The sequence below is a fragment of the Symsagittifera roscoffensis genome, chromosome 7 (genome assembly GCF_963678635.1).
Source record: "Symsagittifera roscoffensis chromosome 7, txSymRosc1.1, whole genome shotgun sequence".
Classification (NCBI taxonomy): Eukaryota; Metazoa; Xenacoelomorpha; order Acoela; family Convolutidae; genus Symsagittifera; species Symsagittifera roscoffensis.
The window spans coordinates 4,073,662-4,092,155 of NC_087068.1; the positions used below are offsets into that span (position 1 = coordinate 4,073,662).

Below are 18,494 nucleotides of genomic sequence, written 5' to 3' on the forward strand. Positions count from 1 at the left end.
CAACCTTTAAAGCCCACAACTCTACCAAAAAACTAATGCAAGAGCAACGTCACTAGCTTGCAGATAATATAAATTGCTGTCAATTGTCTTTTCAAGAAACTAAAATAATTCTGAAGAATTTAATTCAAACCAGAGCAATTAATTGAAAAATGGAATATTAAAAGAACAAAAAAAACAATCCCGAGCATAACTATTCCGCATTTTCATCAAAAGTGAGAACAAAAATGTCAATTTGTTTTTAACATAGCGTGTGCGGGTTTTTCTCCCAGTAAAACATTCACAAAGGAGCTTTTATCTTATGTGCTTAATTTTATCAGTCAGAACTTTAATCACCCTGCACCCTAAATTAATTTTAAAGTGATATGTTTTGCGTCACTGAATGCATTATTAAAGAGCAAGCTGCTTGAATCAGTTCAATCTTGAGTAGTTTAAGGAGTGCTTAATCTTTAACAGGACAAAATACATCGCTAGTTAATTATCCAAATTTGAAAAGATGGGTGGAAAAAAGTCGCAAGCTGAAACTATTTTAATTTTATCAGCACTTATCGTAGAATAAAATCAAACGCTGGCCAGAAACTTTTTCCAGACAGTGTTTAAAACATCCGTCTATTTCGAACAGTATTAAAAATTAAAATTGCTAGCTCAAAATTATAAGTTTTATGGAAGAAAAATTCAACCGAGCGTGAAAAATTTGACTTATCGTATAAAAGCAAAACCCGAAATATTTTGATTGCCAATTATGTTATTACTTAAATTTTGGTTTAAAAATTTTTGATTGTTAGAATCAGATTGTTATATGGGAATAGTTTTCGAAAAAATTATGCAAGAGACAGTGATATTATTTGCATTTAATATTGTAATGATGAAACCAAATACTAGCATCAACCAATTTGGAATTTTTGTTAAGCCGGAAAAACTCGCTCACAAGACATTAAGAAAAACATACACAGATAATTAATTGTCTGAAATGTTAAATTTGGGAACCTTTAAATCCCACGACTCTAACAAAAAACTAATGCAAGAGCAACACGTCACAAGCACTCAGATAATTTAAATTGCTGTCAATTGTCCTTTCAAGAAAATAAAATAAGTCTGCTGAACTTATTTCAAAACCAGATCAATTAGTTGAAAAAGGAAAAATCAAAAGAACCAAAAAACAACCCCGAGCATTACTATTCGGCATTTTCTTCAAAACTCAGAACAAAAATGTCAATTTGTTTTTAACATAGCGTGTGGGGATTTTTTCCCAATAAAACATTCAAAAAAGAGTTTTTAATCTATGTGCTTAATTTCATCAGTCAGAATTTTAATCACCCCACACCCTAAGTTATTTTTAAACTTAAATGTTTTGCGTCTCCGAATGTATTAATAGAGAGCAAGCTGCTTAACTCAGCTCAATCTGAAGCAGTTTAATCAGTGCTTAATCTTTAACAGAACAAAATATATCGCTAGTTAATTATCCGAATCGGAAAAAATAGTCGGAAAAAAGTCGCAAGCTGAAACTATTTTCGTAGTTTTATCAGCAACTATCACAGAATAAATTCAATTGCTGGCCAGTAACTTTTTTAAGACAGTGTTTAAAACATCCGTCTATTTCAAACAGTTTTAAAAACTAAAACTGCTAGCTCAAAATTGTTAGTGTTATGGAAGAAAAAACCAGCCGAGCATGAAAAATCCGTTTTTTTCCTCAGAATTTGGAGCCTAAACACTTATCGTATGAAAACAAAACCCTAAATAATTTGATTGCCAATTACGTTTTTACTTAAATATTGGTTTTAAAAAAATTTGATTATTAGAATCAGATTGTTATATGGGAAAAGTTTTTGAAGACATTATGCACGTGACAAAGTGATATTATTTGCATCTAATTTTGTAATGATCAAACCAATTAGCTCGCATCAATCCAATTTCGAAGTTTTGTAAAGCCGGAAAAAATAGCTCATTAGACATTATAGGAAAACATAAACAGATGATTTATTGTCTGAAACGTTGAAATTGGCAATCTTCAAAGCCCACAACGCTACCAAAACACTTATGCATGTGAAACGTCACTTTCAGTTGATATAAATTGCTGCCATTTGTCTTTTCGTAAAAGCAAAAAGATTCTGAAGAGTTTAATTCGAAACAAGATCAATTATTTTGTTTTTCCTTCAATAATTTCAACAATAAACTTTTTCACAGCCTGAAAAAAAAAGAACATACCAGGTACCAAAGTCGGAATTGATACCCATGATGGTCTTTTTTCCATGGAAGAAACTGAATAAGCACAATTGTTAGGAAAATGAGCAGATTGAATCTAATCACAATCAAACTGAAAGAAATTATAGGCTAATATCTTTGCTGTCATTTACAGAAAACAAAATTGAACAGATTATATCCGTTAACATTACTTCTTCCCTGCAAAAATATTAAATTTTATCACTGAAAAAGCAATAGGACTACAATTATTGCGCAAAAAACAGTGGAATGCTGTTTTACTGATCAATCGAAAGCGTTTGATAAATACATCAGTTTATTTTATTGCAAAAAAAGAATTCTTCATTTGTTTGAGAACACCCAATATTGACTTACTACAATCATACCTCTTGTTAACGAATTATGTCCAAGTTATTAAACAAAAAATTAGACACAGAACCAATATTGTGGTGTTCCTTAGGGTCCAGTTTTTGGTCCACTCATGTTTCTGATGATGTTAATCTTCTACTAAATACTTGTAGAGCTTTTGATTTTACAATTATTGCTGCTGAAACCAAATTCTGCGTTATAATGGATTACCAAAGCCAAAAATTGTCTCAGATTTTGAGTGATGTATCCAGCTTGATAGCATATAAATAAACTGACGGTAAACGAAAGTAGAAACAAGTATATCTATTTCAGAAACAATATCGACATTTTTTTTAGCATTATGGGATGACAAAAAGCTGGAATTTTTGTCCGATTTGTAGTTTTTAGGAGCAAATTTCGACAAAATGTTTGATTATAAAAACAAGATCACATGTTTAAGAAAAATAAAGCGGCAATTTTATTATCAAAATAATTTTTATATAACTGTAGAACGTTTTTTCAACAAGATACCCTAATTCATTCTTACAAGTTTTCTCTTGAAATAAATGTACAAAATGGTGTTTTGATTTATGAGCGAGCCAATAAAACGGATTAAGAAAAAATTGAGTTTTCTAAAAAAAAATTAAGTGCCAAGGTTGCTTTTCACCTTAAAAAGGTAATATAAGTTGCAATTTTTAGATATACTTACGGCATGTTTCTGCATGGATCAAAAAGAGAAGAGCATTTAAGAACTTGGAAGTTTATTTTGTTTTTGTTTTTGCTGTCATTGGTACATCGCAGAACTTAGTTGATGGTTATATTATACTTATATTTTGCTTAGTAAATGCTATTAATCATCAAGGCTTTTTTGGTCAGAAACTCGGACAATTTTTTAAACTCAGATTGTTTAGAAGCGGTAAATTTTTGCTCAGAGGCGTAACATTGACAGGCAATTGCCATTCGACGACCTGTTAAGTTTGTTTGTAGTAACCTACAAATGTTTTCTTTTTGTTAAAAAATTGGATGATTAAGCCCTATATTGAGTCCCAAATTTCTATCGAAGTAGTTGAGTGAGCCCAGTTTGCTACTAAAATAGACTTCAAGGGGGCTTCTTTGGGTTTAATTTTTGCGTGATAAATAGGGAAGCAGTTTCAAGATTTACTGAGGTCTATCAGCACCTTTTTTTGGAGAAAAAGGCCAAAAGTTCGTTCTGGGTACAATTTTTTTAACATGTGATTTACTGTCACATTCACATAGGAACAACTTGATTACTAAAGGCCTGTCAACACTAAACAGAGCCGAGAAAAAATGAATGTTTATTTTAACACAAGCAGAAAAACCAACTTTTTGTGAACGATACAAGCCCGAGAAATAGTTCCGTGTTATTCCCCCAGGTTGAACTCCATACACCGAAAATGCTTATGATACAGTTCCATACATCAAGTACATCAAAAATGGTTGAAAAAAGACATAAAATAATTTCTGCGGCAGTTTGATTTTAATAAAACAGTCTGCGAATGAAAAAATTGAGGTTTTTGATTTTTGAAAAAAATGCTTATCATGTTATTTCTATGTATTGAAACTTTATGACTTGTTTTTTTTTGGTGGTGACATAAAAATTTTCCGATTAGTTTGAAATTGCACCAAATGTTTTTTTCGTTGTTTTTCAACCGTAAACTGAATTTTGTACTCAAATTTTTTGTGTCCATACTATAGTCCTGGATAAACTAATGTTCGATTTCTTCCTTTTCGCTGATGACTAGCGTTTTTTTTGATGGCGACATTTTTTTTTGAAATTGCTCCATTTTTTTGTTTTTGCAAATGGAATTTTGTACCCACACAAAACTTTAAAAAGAAGTTTTTGCATGCAAAATTTAATTATTTGTGTGCATAACGTAGTCCTGGAAACACCAAATTAAATTATTTTTTACTTTTCGCTTTAAACGTTTTTTTTTCAAAAACACTAAAAACTCCTAATTTTTATATGGCATGTTTATGTATGCCTTGATCAATGTCTGATAAATTAAAAAATCAAATTCTAAAAGTATCCATCGTTGAAAGTGTTGGCAAAAATATACAAGTTTAATACTTACATTAGTTAATATATATAAGACTAAGAGAAGACATTTCAGGCCGTTTCCAATGCTTTTTTTTGCAAAACGGTCAAACTTTTGGTTATTTTACTTTGAGTAACCAAGGTTTTTGTCACTTGTGTTGGGTACGAACACAACCAAAAAACTCTGGGAAATTAAGATGTAAGAGTTTATTATTTTTGGTTTATGGAAAAATACTTCTTATACAGTTTCATATATAGAAAAATGCTTATGATAGAGATTCCATACTTTCTGTACGTATGGAATTGTATGCTAAGAAGTTTTAGTCAACCCTGGTTTAAAATAGTCCCAAATAAGAAGGTTCTTTATAATAACGACTTAAAGTGACCAAAATGTTAATTGAGCTTTTTTTTTATAATGAAAAACTAGACTCCCTGTTACAATAAAAAAGTTTCAACCAACCAGATTCGAGGCTTGTGGTCCATTTTTTGAGCCGTATAACAGAAAAAACATTCCGATTCCGAAAGCCTTATTCATGCGTAAATAATTTTGCCATAGTGTATCATGCTGAATCAAAAGTTGCTGTGAATTTGATGGGTGCAAGGCCGGAGAACACAATGCCGGGGTTGGGGGACAAATTCCACCACTCGGGTGAGAGGCTCATTAACCTCTGCATTCTGTTCGATCAGGAGAACATTGAGCTAGCTGAAATGGCTAAATTCTCCATACAAGGTCAGTATTTCCACTTATTTTATGTTTTCAGGAATAATTTTTGCCTGGCCAGGGTCCGCATTTTGTAGACTTTGAAAACCAAGCGACTTAATTAAGCGGAAGTTTCGTAGTCCGTTCAGGATTTAAAAGTAATGGACAAAGTCTATTAGTCGCAAAATTCTGGACATACAATTATGGCAGTTCAGTAATTAGCCGCGAAAAGCTGATAACGAGTCAGAATAAATTAGGCGTTGAGTCGCCGTAGTACGGAAAATAGTCGCGACAGTCTGAAATTGAGTCGCAGTAAAATGAACATAAAGTTGCGACAACCCAGTAATATGCCGCAATTAATCTGGGTATGAAGCCGTGTTCATCTGACAAACAGTCTGAAAATGAGTCACGGTACTGAGGTCAATAATAAGTCGCAATAACTGCATCTAACCAGTCGCGATAATCTGGGAACTGTTCGCGAAAATCGAAAGTGAGTCGCGACAGTTTAATCATCAGTTGCGGACTTGGAAGCGTGATCTTAATTAAACACCCGATAAGCCATGAGGAGTTTAAACTTAAAATTTTTGAGGATAAAATCGCAAAGTCTTTTAAGTTTCTTGCAAAGTGGTACAGCAAAAACTTCGCAATCATTTTTTTAAACATCACTATTTGAAATTTGCAGGTAAGCAATCAAATGGAAAAAAATCACGCCATTTGCGGCTTCTTAATTTTTTTCGGTCGTGCCGATCGCGGACTTTTTTTTCGGTCACGCCGGCTGTATAATTTTCTGTTTTGTTTATTAATAGAATTGTATGATATGCTTTTTTGTATTGAGAACAAACCGACGTCAGTCAAATAAAATCAATAAGTTCTTTTCCCCACATTTCAGAAATACTATTTTCATAGTAATTTTAAGCAGGCGCGGATCTAGGGTTTTCTCGAGGGGGGGAGGGGAGGATTTTCAAAAAAATTTGAAACTTTTGTCAACCCTTTTATTTTAGGTCGACCAAGTTGATTTTCTGAGCTCTTCCAACACTATGAAGACCCTAATTCGACAACCTTTTCTGCGCCGCAGACAAATTTTCGAAAAAAGGCCAAAAAAAGTGTTTTAAGGCTATTTGTTGGAAAATGTCGACCAAAAAATCGCGTTTTTTTTTGGCGCGCGTTCTCTTCTTTTAATCAGTATACATTGGCAGTGAAGGTGCCTATAGAAAGTTTGAAGGGTCCGTTACCAAATATGGATATCTCAAAATAGTACAAAGGGGGGACCCTTTGGGTCGGCAGGGGTCGTATCCCTGAGTGGAGTGGGAACGTTCACCATAGCCCCCCCCCATTAATCCGCTACTGATTTTAAGCGTTATTATGGCTGAACGCGCGAAGTTGCAACAATGTTAATATTGACGAACCACTAATTTCTAGCAAAAGTTAAATTGTTCACACCTCGAGATATTTTATTACAGTATGACATTGTTGTAATAATTTTCAAATTTTGAAATAATTTTTATAAATAAAATCGAGGTGCATGAAAGTGGAGGGGCTGAAAAAGAGCAAAAAAAACATATGAAACGTTGAACTTGAGCTCGATCGGAAAAAAATATTCATCAAAAACAAAAACAAATTTGAACAAATTTATGTGTTTTTCAGCGCACCACAAAGCCACAAATCAGATCTACCACGGGTTTAACCAGGACAGAAAGTGCGGGGTGGATTACTGCTACGGATTCTCTCTCATGGGCGAAGACCAGATCACTCAACTGTACGAACAGTCCCCCTCCCGGCTTTCATCTTCTGACTTATGGAAGAATGAGAATGGGGAGTTAGAGGCAGTGGTCATCGACGGAGAGAGACTGCAGTTGTACTTTGATATAATCATCAAAAACATCAGTGAAAAATCAATTCCTCTTAACAAGGTAACGAGAAACTTAAGCCAACAACACTCTCTGATTCCAAGATATTACATGTAGTTTCAATCAAACTTTCTTTTTTTTTTGAAAAAAAAAAACAATTTTTTTTTCCGGTTTGCCGTAAGTTTTTGCCGTAGAACTGCAATGACCAAAAAAGTTTTGCCTCTTTGAAGCATGCTGATTGTAGTATTTCTTGTACTTGAAGTAAACTCAAAGTGTTTTAAAAAGAAGAACTGAAACAGAACTCAGGAAAACATTCAAATGTTATTTTAAGAACCGAACTCTGCATCAAAGAAATTCCACATAAGAGCTTACATAGTATTTATAGTAAAAAATTCTAATATATTAATACTAACAGTAATTATAAATAGTTGAAAAACTAGCACCGAAAAATGCAAAAAAATATGGTTCACCATCCAGGGGCGGATTTAGGGGTGGGGGAGGTGGAGGCCCCTTCCCCCTCAGGGATTCGACCCCCTGCCGACCCAAAGGGTCCCCCTTTGATACTTTCAAGAAATCCAGTTTTGGCCGACTAACCTTGAAATTTTTCTAAAGGCGCCTTCGGCGCCAAAATATTCTAAATTTGGGAGGGGGGGGGGTAGCGCCGAAAAAACGCAATTTTTCGGTCAAAATTGTCCAAAAAGTAGCTAAAAACGCTTTTTTGGTCTATTTTTTTAAAACATTGCCTGCCGCGCAGAAAATTTGGCCAAAATAGAGACAAAATAGCGCTTTGGGAGAGCTCGAAAAATCAATTTGGTCGACCTTAAGAAAAAGGTCGACAACATTTTCGACTTTTTTTTGATAATCCCTCGCCCCCCCCCCTTCGAGAAAATTCTAGATCCGCCCCTGTCACCATCAATTAATTATGTTTTGAAGACTTCCACATCAAACCGAATGTTCAAATCTACTATTTTATAATCTTTCTTTCGTTAATTAATCTCGAGTTAATTTTTCAAGGTGAAATTCAAAAAATCATCAAATTACCCGCCCAAATTGTAGTTTTTTTGTTATGTCAAGCTTTTAATTTCTACTTCTATTATCAGTTGTTCGGTATCAAATCATGTGTGTTTAGTCGTCCGAAATCTATTTGCACGGGTTCCAACTTCTGGTGGAGACCTTGTCTACCTATGACACCTCGTCTGGAGCAGTGGACCATAAGGTGGACAAAGGGGAGGGGCCTGAAGACGCCTTCGTGCACCGGGTACTCAACAGTGACCTGATGGATGGGAAGGAGGCGGGCAGCAAGTGCCACCCCGGAAACTACTCAACTTGCGCTGACTCGTCCATTTGTTGTCGTATGCCAATCAAAAAATGAAAAACATCAAAAAGACCAGAACAATTAAACTCACAGTGAACGGCATTGCAATTGTAGAAAAATGTAGAAAATCAAAAGAAAGGTTTTTTAACATTCGGCTGTAAGGTTAAAAAGCAAGAGAAATCCCAAATGTTTTTTAAATTTCTCATCCCCGAATGTGAGTAAAAACTTCATCTTTAAATAAATCCTGTACTTTTTTATACTATTTACATAATTTAAGTCGGATTATTTTAGCCACATACATGGAGTGGCCCACTCACGATATCATGAAGTTCATAGTGGATGACCCCGACACTGTGAATGTGATAATCCCGCCCAAATACCATACCATCAGCTGTGAAGTGAGCCGCGTCTGGTACGAAGACACAGGTACAATAAAAGCACACAGAGCTTTTTCACACTTAATTTCACACACTTAATTTTCACCTATCAATTTATCGGGGAGGGTTCTCATGCTTGAAGGACCGAATGCTTGAAAAATTTCAACCAATCAAAATCGCTAAGCGTTCCTATTGGCTAAATGCCTTTCTCACAAAATCGAAGTCATTATTAACAGAAAATGTATTAAATCAGTGGAAAATAATCAAAAATATTACAAGTTGCGGGCTACAACCGCAAAACTAATCAGATAAACATGAATATTTATGAGTTCAAATTCATAAGAATTTTCAATTCTTGAAAACTCATCTGCATATTATCTAATCGGTCAGTATTAACACTATTGGCTTGGATTTATTTTCTTACTTTGAGATTTTCACGATTTATTTTTAGATTTTGAATACTCAAATAATGCTAAAATAAATTTCAAGCATTCGGTCCTTCAAGCATGAGGGACGCCACCAATTTATCCACTAACTTATCAAGTTTTTCATATAATTTTGTGTGTGGTTATAAAAACTGGCCTTAAAGCATTGAACTGATTTTTAGATTTTTTTTGTTTGTATGTGAAAGATATGGACTATGAAACTTATGTGGATCTCTTACTTGTTTTTCAAACTGCTGTGTATAATGTGGCGCGAACTCCATAACTTTTTCTTTATTATTTGCTACAGAAATCCAGATATATCAAATGGCGAAAACTGTTTGTTAATATTAATAGCAAACAAATGAGCGCTTAAACTGGTCGTGTTGCTCTCCCTCAAATTATTATGTAACCCTCAAAGTCGTTTAGTACAATCAATTAATTTTAATTCTAAAACAAATAATCAACAGAAACAATTCGCACGCAAGAAATTACAAATTTCAGATATTTTTCGCGAGCAAAATACAGAAAAAAAATCATTGATTTTGTAAAATCGTAGCCAAAAAAAATTTTTGCTGGTGCATTAGGCTACAAAATTTTGACCAAAAACATCAAAAGAAACCTTAAGAATAAATTTACGTGTTTATGGGAAACAAAGTCTTAGATTTAATGTTATATCCGGCTTAAAACTGTTCTTTACTGTAATTCAGCTATAAATGCTTATAAATTGCGTCAAGAAATCTAACAGGAACTGGAAAAAAAACAAAAACTATCAAGGTTCGGTTATTACCAAAGCAAATCACTTGCAGGTGAAGCTAAAAGATAAGGTTATACGCAGAAATTTTTAATCTTTGCTCGATACCTCTGTTTATTTTTGGAGTTTTCTTGAACACCGCTCCCAAAATTTATATGAGTTTGAATTATTTGATCCTCAAAAAATAACCAATGTTGGAGCTGTTCAGCCCTCTGCGCATAAGCACTTTCGTTATTTTTATAAACCTATTCCTTTTCTTGAAATAATTTCTTGGCAATTTTTCTAAGGTATTGCGGGCAATCGAAAAATATGAGGAACCTTTGATTTTTCACCATCATTTCCTAGTTGACTTTTTCTTGAACCAGCAAAAAAACTCAAGAATAACCACTCGCTCTGCAAATAGCAAAAAAGTTCTGACGACAATTATTTTTGCAAAACAATAAAATGCTTCGAGAAAATTTATTCTACAAAAATTATCAGAGACGTATTTGTCAATTTTTAACAGAAGTGAGTGTAGTGAGGTAGTGAGTTTGTGAGTACTCTTTTGTAGGTCTGGGCTATATTCTTTTCAAGGAAAAAAATGTTAAAGTGTGTCGCGCTCAAATTTGATTGTGATCTCTTTTTTAAATTCAAAGCATATCCTTTGTTAAAAAGAAAGCAAACTCCTTTTTGATCAGAAAAACTGTAAAAGTCACAAAAAACGTGATTAACTTCTAATTTCGAAAACAGAATTTAATTATCAGATTTCCCAGCAAAATAAAAGTTTCCTTTTTTGATCAATTTTTCTCAATTTCGGTTAATTTTAACAAAAATGTGTCCATCATGAATTGTTCTACAGTTTTTGACAGGAGAAAAAAAGAGGAAATTGAACCCAAAAAAAAAAAATAGAAGGGCAAAATTACATCCCAGTTTGAAATAAAGGTTTTTTTTATGTATTGAAGGATTGAAAATTGACACAAATAGTTTTTTTTCGAACATAAATTTTATTTGACTTACCTGGTCAGTGAGAACGATTTAATTTGTCTTGAAATTGAGAAGCTTTTTTCGAGGTTTTAATAATGGTTAAACCATGGCTACAGGGTCTTGAATATGATGCATTTTGCAACCCACCTATAAAAAGCACATCGTAAATTTGTTTAACCTAAAAAATTTTTAGTAATTAAGCTCTTACCACACTCTTTATAACTACTTTCTAGGCCTGGCGACAAACACTGAAGGACGCTCATTTTTTCTCTCATTTAGAGTGGGAGCCAGCAAATTGAAGCAGGTGGAACGATCTTCCTTGCTAATGCTGTGCTCTACTTTGTTTTTTTTTAAATTATGCAAGCGGTTGCTTTTCTTTAAATTTTCTGTTTTTGTTGAAACTTGCAACGCTCGCAATAATCTCACTTTATAAATGAATGGCATTCATCTTCTGTTGATCTCCTTCTCAGGTCCAAACGTTTATTACGACTCACTATGTCAACCAACGGAGTATGCTCCAGGCGTGATAGTGTACGAACAACAGGTCTTCTACAAAAACGGCACTCCCAAAACAGTCGCGAAATCAATCTTTATCGAGAAGTATTCAATAGTCACTTGTGGATGTCGAAATAAAAAATAATGGCTGAAAGAAAAAGCTAAGATGTAATTTAAAATCATTAAGATTAATTTTGCTGTGGGTTTCTGGTTGCTAGCTTTCTTCAGTGTTGGAGAAGGGAATTCAATAAAAATGTCACAATTATTCAATTCAAACTTGCTTTTTGAATTTCAATTTTTGATTAAAATTACTTTCAAGTTAACTTTTTCCGTTCATAGTATTTAGTTTTTTTCGCAGTCCGAGACTGATCATCAATAAAACTGGTCCTTGGTCGTTTTTTTTTAAATGTCGAAAAATTTAATGCAGTTTTATTTGCTGCTAAGTTTTCTATGGTTATATAATACGGCACAAAAATTCATTTTGTTGTTTGCTAAGGATATCCCGAAACAAAACGGCGAAAATTGCGCGACCATGTATATGGAAAACAGTTACCTATCTTAGACAAAATGGATTTCTTTTGTTAAAGTTCTGACCTGTCCATCTAAACTCTAGAGGAAAAAGATGGAAAATAGAACGCAGAGGAATTTTGTATGTTTAATTTTGGTTACCTGAAGCAAAAAATGGGAGTTTTTCCCATGTAGTTGGCTGAATAGAAACAATGTGCGCATGTGTTTGGCAGAGCCATTAAAAAAAGAACGCATCCAGTCACTACTCCCTAACTTAAATTCTCACAAAAAACTATAGAAAAAGTATTAACAGAAGCTGGTGCATTCGGCTACAAAATATTGACCAAAAATTCAAAGCAAACTTCAAGAATATATTTATAATTTATGGACAGAAAACAAAGTCTTAGATTTAATTTAATATCTGACTTCAAACTGTTCTTTTCTGTAATTCTGCTATAAATGCTAATAAATTGCGTCAAGAAATCTAACAGGAACTGGAAAAAACTTTGCAACTACCAATCTTCGTTTATTACTAAGAAAAATCACTTGCAGTTGAAGCTAAAAGATAAGGTTATACGCAGAAATTTTTAATCTTTGCTCGATACCTCTGTTTATTTTTGGAGTTTTCTTGAATACCGCTTCCAAAGTTTATATGAGTTTGAATTATTTGATCCTCAATATATTACCAATGTTGCACCAGTTCAGCTTTCTGCGCATAGCCACTTTTTTGTTTTTGAAAAACCTATGCCGTTTCTTGAAATAATTTCCAATCAATTTTAGTAAGGTGTTGCGGGAATTCAAAAAAATGAGAAACATTTGATGTTTCACCATCATTTCTTCATTGATTTTTTCTGAAAAACAAGCAAAAGACACAAAAATAACAACTCGCTCTTCAAATAGCAAAATACTTTTTCTGCAAAACAAGCAAAAGACACAAGAAAAACCACTCGCTCTGCAAATAGCAAAACAGGTTCTGACGATAAATATCTTTGCAAAACAATAAAATGTTTCAAAAAAATTTATTCTACAAAAATTATCAGAGACGTATTTGTCAATTTTTAACAGAAGTGAGCGTAGTGAGAAATCTTAAGTAGCTCTGGTCGATAATCTTTTCCAGGAAAAAAGATTAAAAATTGTCACGCTTAAATTTGATTTTGCTAGTTTGAATTGTGATCTTTTTTTAAATTCAAGGCATAGAAACTTTTTGTGCACTTTAACACCAACCCCAGAAGTTTAAATGATTTTGAATTCTTTGTTCCCTAAAAATTAACCATTATAAATGTCGTTCAGCTTTCTGCGCGAAGCCACTTTTGTTCTTGTTAAAAAATCATGACTCGTCTTACAATTATTTTCCGGGCGATATAATGTCGGCAGGCGTTCGAAAAGAAGAGGAAACCGGCTTCATGACAGTCCTTTCTTATTTTGAAAAATATTTATAAGTTCCTGGGAAACAAAGTCTTAGATTTAATTTCATATCCGGCTTAAATTTGTTCTTTACTCTAATTCAGCTATAAAAGCTTACAAATTGCGCCAAGAAATCTAACAGGAACTAGAAAAAAAAATAACTATCAATCTTCGGTTATTACCAAAAAAATCACTTACAGCTGAAGCTAAAAGATAAGTTTATACGCAGAAATTTTTAACCTTTGCTCGATACCTCTGTAAATTGTTGGAGTTTTCTTGAACACCGCTCCCCAATTTTATAAGAGTTTGAATTATTTGATCCTCAAAAAATAACCAATGTTTGAGCTGTTCAGCCCTCTGCGCATAAGCACTTTCGTTATTTTCATAAACCTATGCCTTTTCTTGAAATAATTTCTTGGCAATTTTTCTAAGGTATTGTGGGCAATCGAAAAATATGAGGAACCTTTGATTTTTCACCATCATTTCCCTGTTGATTTTTTCTTGAACAAGCAAAAAAACTCAAGAATAACCACTCGCTCTGCAAATAGCAAAAAAGGTTCTGACGACAATTATTTTTGCAAAACAAAAAAATGCTTCGAGAAAATTTGTTCTACAAAAACTATCAGGGACGTATTTGCCAATTTTTAACAGAAGTGAGTGTAGTGAGGTAGTGAGTTTGTGAGTACTCTTTTGTAGGTCTGGGCTATATTTTTTTCAAGGAAAAAAATGTTAAAGTGTGTCACGCTCAAATTTGATTGTGATCTCTTCTTTAAATTCCAAGCATATCCTTTGTTTAAAAGAAAGCAAACTCCTTTTTGATCAGAAAAACTGTAAAAGTCACAAAAAAACGTGATTAACTTCTAATTTCGAAAACAGAATTTAATTATCAGAATTCCCAGCGAAAGAAAAGTTTCCTTTTTTGATCAATTTTTCTCGATTTCGGTTAATTTTAACAAAAGTGTGTCCATCATGAATTGTTCTACAAATACAAAGCGCTTTAAATCCATTGTTTTTTTTCGGAAGTCAAAAACACATCAATTTTTTTTTCTAGTTTCCCTAAGTTCTTTTCTAGTTTCGAGTTCATAATTTTTCTTCCACTGTCTGTTGGCTATAATATAAAATTATATTGCTTTGATAAACTTGTTTTTGACAGGAGAAAAAAAGAGGAAATTGAACCCAAAAAATAAAGATAGAAGGGCAAAATTACATCCCAGTTTGAAATAAAGGTTTTTTTTTATGTATTGAAGGATTGAAAATCGACACAAATAGTTTTCTTTAGACATAAACTTTATTTCACTTAACGTGGATAGTGAGAACAATTCAATTTGTCTTGATATTGAGAAGATTTTTTCGAGGTTTTAATATTGGTTAAATCATGGCTACAGGGTCTTGAATATGATGCATTTCGGAATCCACCTATAAAAAACCCATCTTAAATTTGTTTAGCCTAAAAAGTTTCTAGTAATTTAGCTCTTACCACACTCTTTATAACAACTTTCTAGGCCTAGCGACAAACAACGAAGGACGCTCATTTTTTCTCTCATTTAGAGTGGGAGCCAGCAAATTGAAGCAGATGGAACGATCTTCCTTGCTAATGCTGTGCTCTGTTTTTTTTTAAATTATGCAAGCGGTTGCTTTTCTTTAAATTTTTGCGGCTGTTTTTGTTGAAACTTGCAATGTTCGCAATAATCTTGCTTTATAAATGAATGCCATTCATCTTCTGTTGATCTCCTTCTCAGATCCAAAAGATTATGCCGACTCACCATGTCACCCTACGGAGTATGCTCCAGGCGTGATATTGTACGAACCCCAGGTCTACTACAAAAACGGCACTCCCAAAGCAGTCGTGAAATGAATCCTTATCGAAAAGTGTTCAATGGTCAGTTGTGGATGTCGAAAAAAAAATGGCTGAAAGAAAAAAAAGGATGTAATTTAAAATCAATAAGATTATTTTTGCTGTGGGTTTCTGGTTGCTAGCTTTCTTCAGTGTTGGAGAAGGGAATTCAATAAAAATTTCACAATTATTCAATTCAAACTTGCTTTTTGAATTTCAATTTTTGATTAAAATTATTTTCAGTTTAACTTTTTCCGTTCATAATATTTAGTTTTTTTCGCAGTCCGAGACTGATCATCAATAAAACTGGTCCTTGGTCGGTTTTTTTTAAATGTCGAAAAGTTTAATGCAGTTTTATTTGCTGCTAAGTATTCTATGGTTATAATACGGCACAAAATTTCATTTTGCTGTTTGCTACGGATATCCCAAGACAAAACGGCGGAAATTGCTTGACCATGTATATGGAAAACAGCTGCTATCTAAGACAAAATGAATTTCTTTTGTTGAAGTTCTGACCTGTCCTTCTAGAGTCTGTGGAAAAAGATGGAAAATAGAACGCAGAGGAATTTTGTATGTTTAATTTTGATTACCTGAAGCAAAAAATGGGAGTTTTTCCCATGTTGCTGGCTGAATAGAAATAATGTGCGCATGTGTTTGGCTGAGTCATTAAAAAAAGAACGCAGCCAGTCACTACTCCCTAACACAAATTCTCACAAAAAATCATAGAAAAAGTATTAACAGGAGCTGATGCATTCGGCTACAAAAAGTTGCCCAAAATTTCAAAGCAAACTTCAAGAATATATTTATAAGTTTATGGGCAGTTGAAATGTTGTTCAGTTTTCTGCGCGAAGCCTTTTTGTTCTTGTTAAAAAACCATGACTCGTCTTACAATTATTTTCTGTGCGATATAATGTCGGCAGGCGTTCGAAAAGAATAGGAAACCGGCTTCTTGACAGTCCTTTCTTATTTGAAATTTTCTTGAACCAAAAAAAGAACCAGAATAACTTCTAGCTCTGCAAGTAGCACAGGAGACCATATAAACAGAAAACAGCTGCTAGCTTAGAAAAACTGTTTTCTTTCGTTAAGTTTCTGACGTGTCCATCTAGACCAAAAGGATGGGAAATCAAAAACACTTTTTAATAGCTGTAACTGTAGCTGAAATAATGCAAAACTTGCAGTAGAATTGAAGTGGGCGTCAGCGAAATTGACTTTGATGTTATAAAGTTTTTAAAGTTTTGTCTGAAAGACGACAAAAACTGAAACCAGTTCTTAGAAAACATAGATAACTTGTATTCTTTTGGATTCTTGTTATCTAAAACTGAAACAGCTACATTTTTGCTTCAATCAATCACACGAGTCATAGCCATTCTTCAAACCATCTTTTTCGTAGTTCTTACTTTCCATGGATCAACGATGGTCTAAGTTTATGTGCAACCCTCCAAATCGTTTGGTTAAATCATCTAATTGTGATTCTAGAAAATGAAAACAAATAATCAACAACAATAACTCGCAAGCAAGAAATTGTTTACGTAAAACTGATTACGTGAAACTGTAGACAAAAAATATAACTGGAGCTGATGCATTAGGCTATAAAATTTTCCCCAAACTTTTCAAAGTAAACTTCAAGAAAGCATTGATAAGTTTATGGGCGGAACACAAAGTCGTTTTAGTCTTTGCTCGATGCCTCTATTTAGTTTCGTAAGTTTCTCAAACAACGCTCCCGGAGTTTTTATGATTAAGAATCATTTGCACCCCAAAACCCCCAAAAAATAATCCATAAAAGAGCTGTTCAGCTCTCTGCTCAAAGCCACTCCGGTTCTCTATGCCACTTCTTAAATTTTTTTTCTGGGTGATATAATGTCGGCAGGCATTCGAAAAAGACAGGAAAACCTTGATTTTTCATCATCCTATCCTAATTGAGTTTTTCTCGAACCAATAACAAGTTCAAGAGCAACTACTAGCTCTGCAAGTAGCACAGGAGGTTCCGAAGATAAGTATCTTTTCAAAAATGATAAGTTTTATCTGATTTAGTCAATTGTATAAATTCAATGTTTTTTTTTCAAAAAATCATTCTTAACACAAGAAAAGAAGAGAAAAATATACTTTACAAAATTATTGAAGGAAGGGAAAAATTACAACCGAATTTTTGAATTAAATTTAATTATGTGTTGAGAAACTTAAAATCATTGAAAAGTGAGTAAACGAAAAACTCCAAAAATAGAATCCAGCCACACACTACTCTTTTACCTTGTTCACAAAGAGTAAAAACAGAACAAAAAAACAATGCGAAAACAGTTTTTCTTTTTTCAAATTATTTTAAAAAGCAGCTCATATTTGTTTTTGTCTCAGCGGAGTTTTGTTGGTGTTTTCTAAAAACATTGGTCCTGTCATAGGCCAAAAATGACCAATAACGCCATAAAAAAAAACATTATAGCTTGTCTTTACTGGTTTCTTCTGTAACTCTGTTTTTATTGTTAGCTGACTGTGATCAACTATTTTTTGGAGCCATCAAAACACCCTAATTGTTCCGACTTTTGATACGAAAGTAACGGAATATTTGTGCTCGGGTGCGTTTTTTTTCTTCAGTCAAATTTTGGATTTTTAACTTGCCATTTTTGACGGAACTTTTTATATCATTCGAAAGATATTGTTGTCCTGAGGTCTTGAACTTAAAAAAATATTTCACTGTGATCATTTTTTTGTAAAGTTACGGGGGTTTAAAGATTACCATTTCGGCCGACTTCGAACAATTAACGCGCGATATACTTTGCGCTATTAACGTGCAAGCGGAGATTTTATCCGTCTTATGAATCGTTCCAAATTGGTTGAAAGAAACTTCTTTGCCATAACTGATTTGTTACAATGAGCGAAATTTATCTTTTTGTACTTAATATGGTGTATGGGGGGATGATTTTCATTTAAACTAATTTCAAATTTAGAAAAAAAAATTCTTTTTATTTCATTTCATTTAATTTTTTTATGTTATTACTGCTCCATAAAACCCAAAAAGCAGTCGGAACATTCAGGGCTTCGCCCTGGTATGAGCAGTCTTGTTATCAGTTGATTTTTTTTTCAGATGAAAATTGACTAGTTCTTGCACTTAAATTGACATTGTATAGGTGTGTACATTTCAAGAAGTTTAAAAAGAATCAAAATTACAATTAAACTGTTTCCATTTCTCTTCAACGCTACCTCTGCAATTTATATGAATCAGGTATATTGAACCAAAACAAAAACCAAGGCGACATAAACAGGAAAAAAATAATTTTATACAGA

General features: G+C 33.3%; 2 protein-coding genes across 2 annotated transcripts in view; both read left to right on the forward strand.

The window, feature by feature from the left end:
• The window catches only part of LOC134852177 (U4/U6.U5 small nuclear ribonucleoprotein 27 kDa protein-like), a 332,923-nt gene that overhangs the window by 220,256 nt on the left and 94,173 nt on the right, over nucleotides 1–18,494 (forward strand). The gene's annotated exons all lie outside the window — the stretch shown is intronic.
• The window catches only part of LOC134851411 (uncharacterized), a 49,032-nt gene that overhangs the window by 27,769 nt on the left and 2,769 nt on the right, over nucleotides 1–18,494 (forward strand). The window contains exons 5-8 of the mRNA XM_063867480.1: nucleotides 5,157–5,330; nucleotides 6,945–7,210; nucleotides 8,277–8,499; nucleotides 8,754–8,888. Coding sequence (XP_063723550.1) covers nucleotides 5,157–5,330; nucleotides 6,945–7,210; nucleotides 8,277–8,499; nucleotides 8,754–8,888 — 798 coding nt within the window. The remainder of the gene's footprint in view (nucleotides 1–5,156; nucleotides 5,331–6,944; nucleotides 7,211–8,276; nucleotides 8,500–8,753; nucleotides 8,889–18,494) is intronic.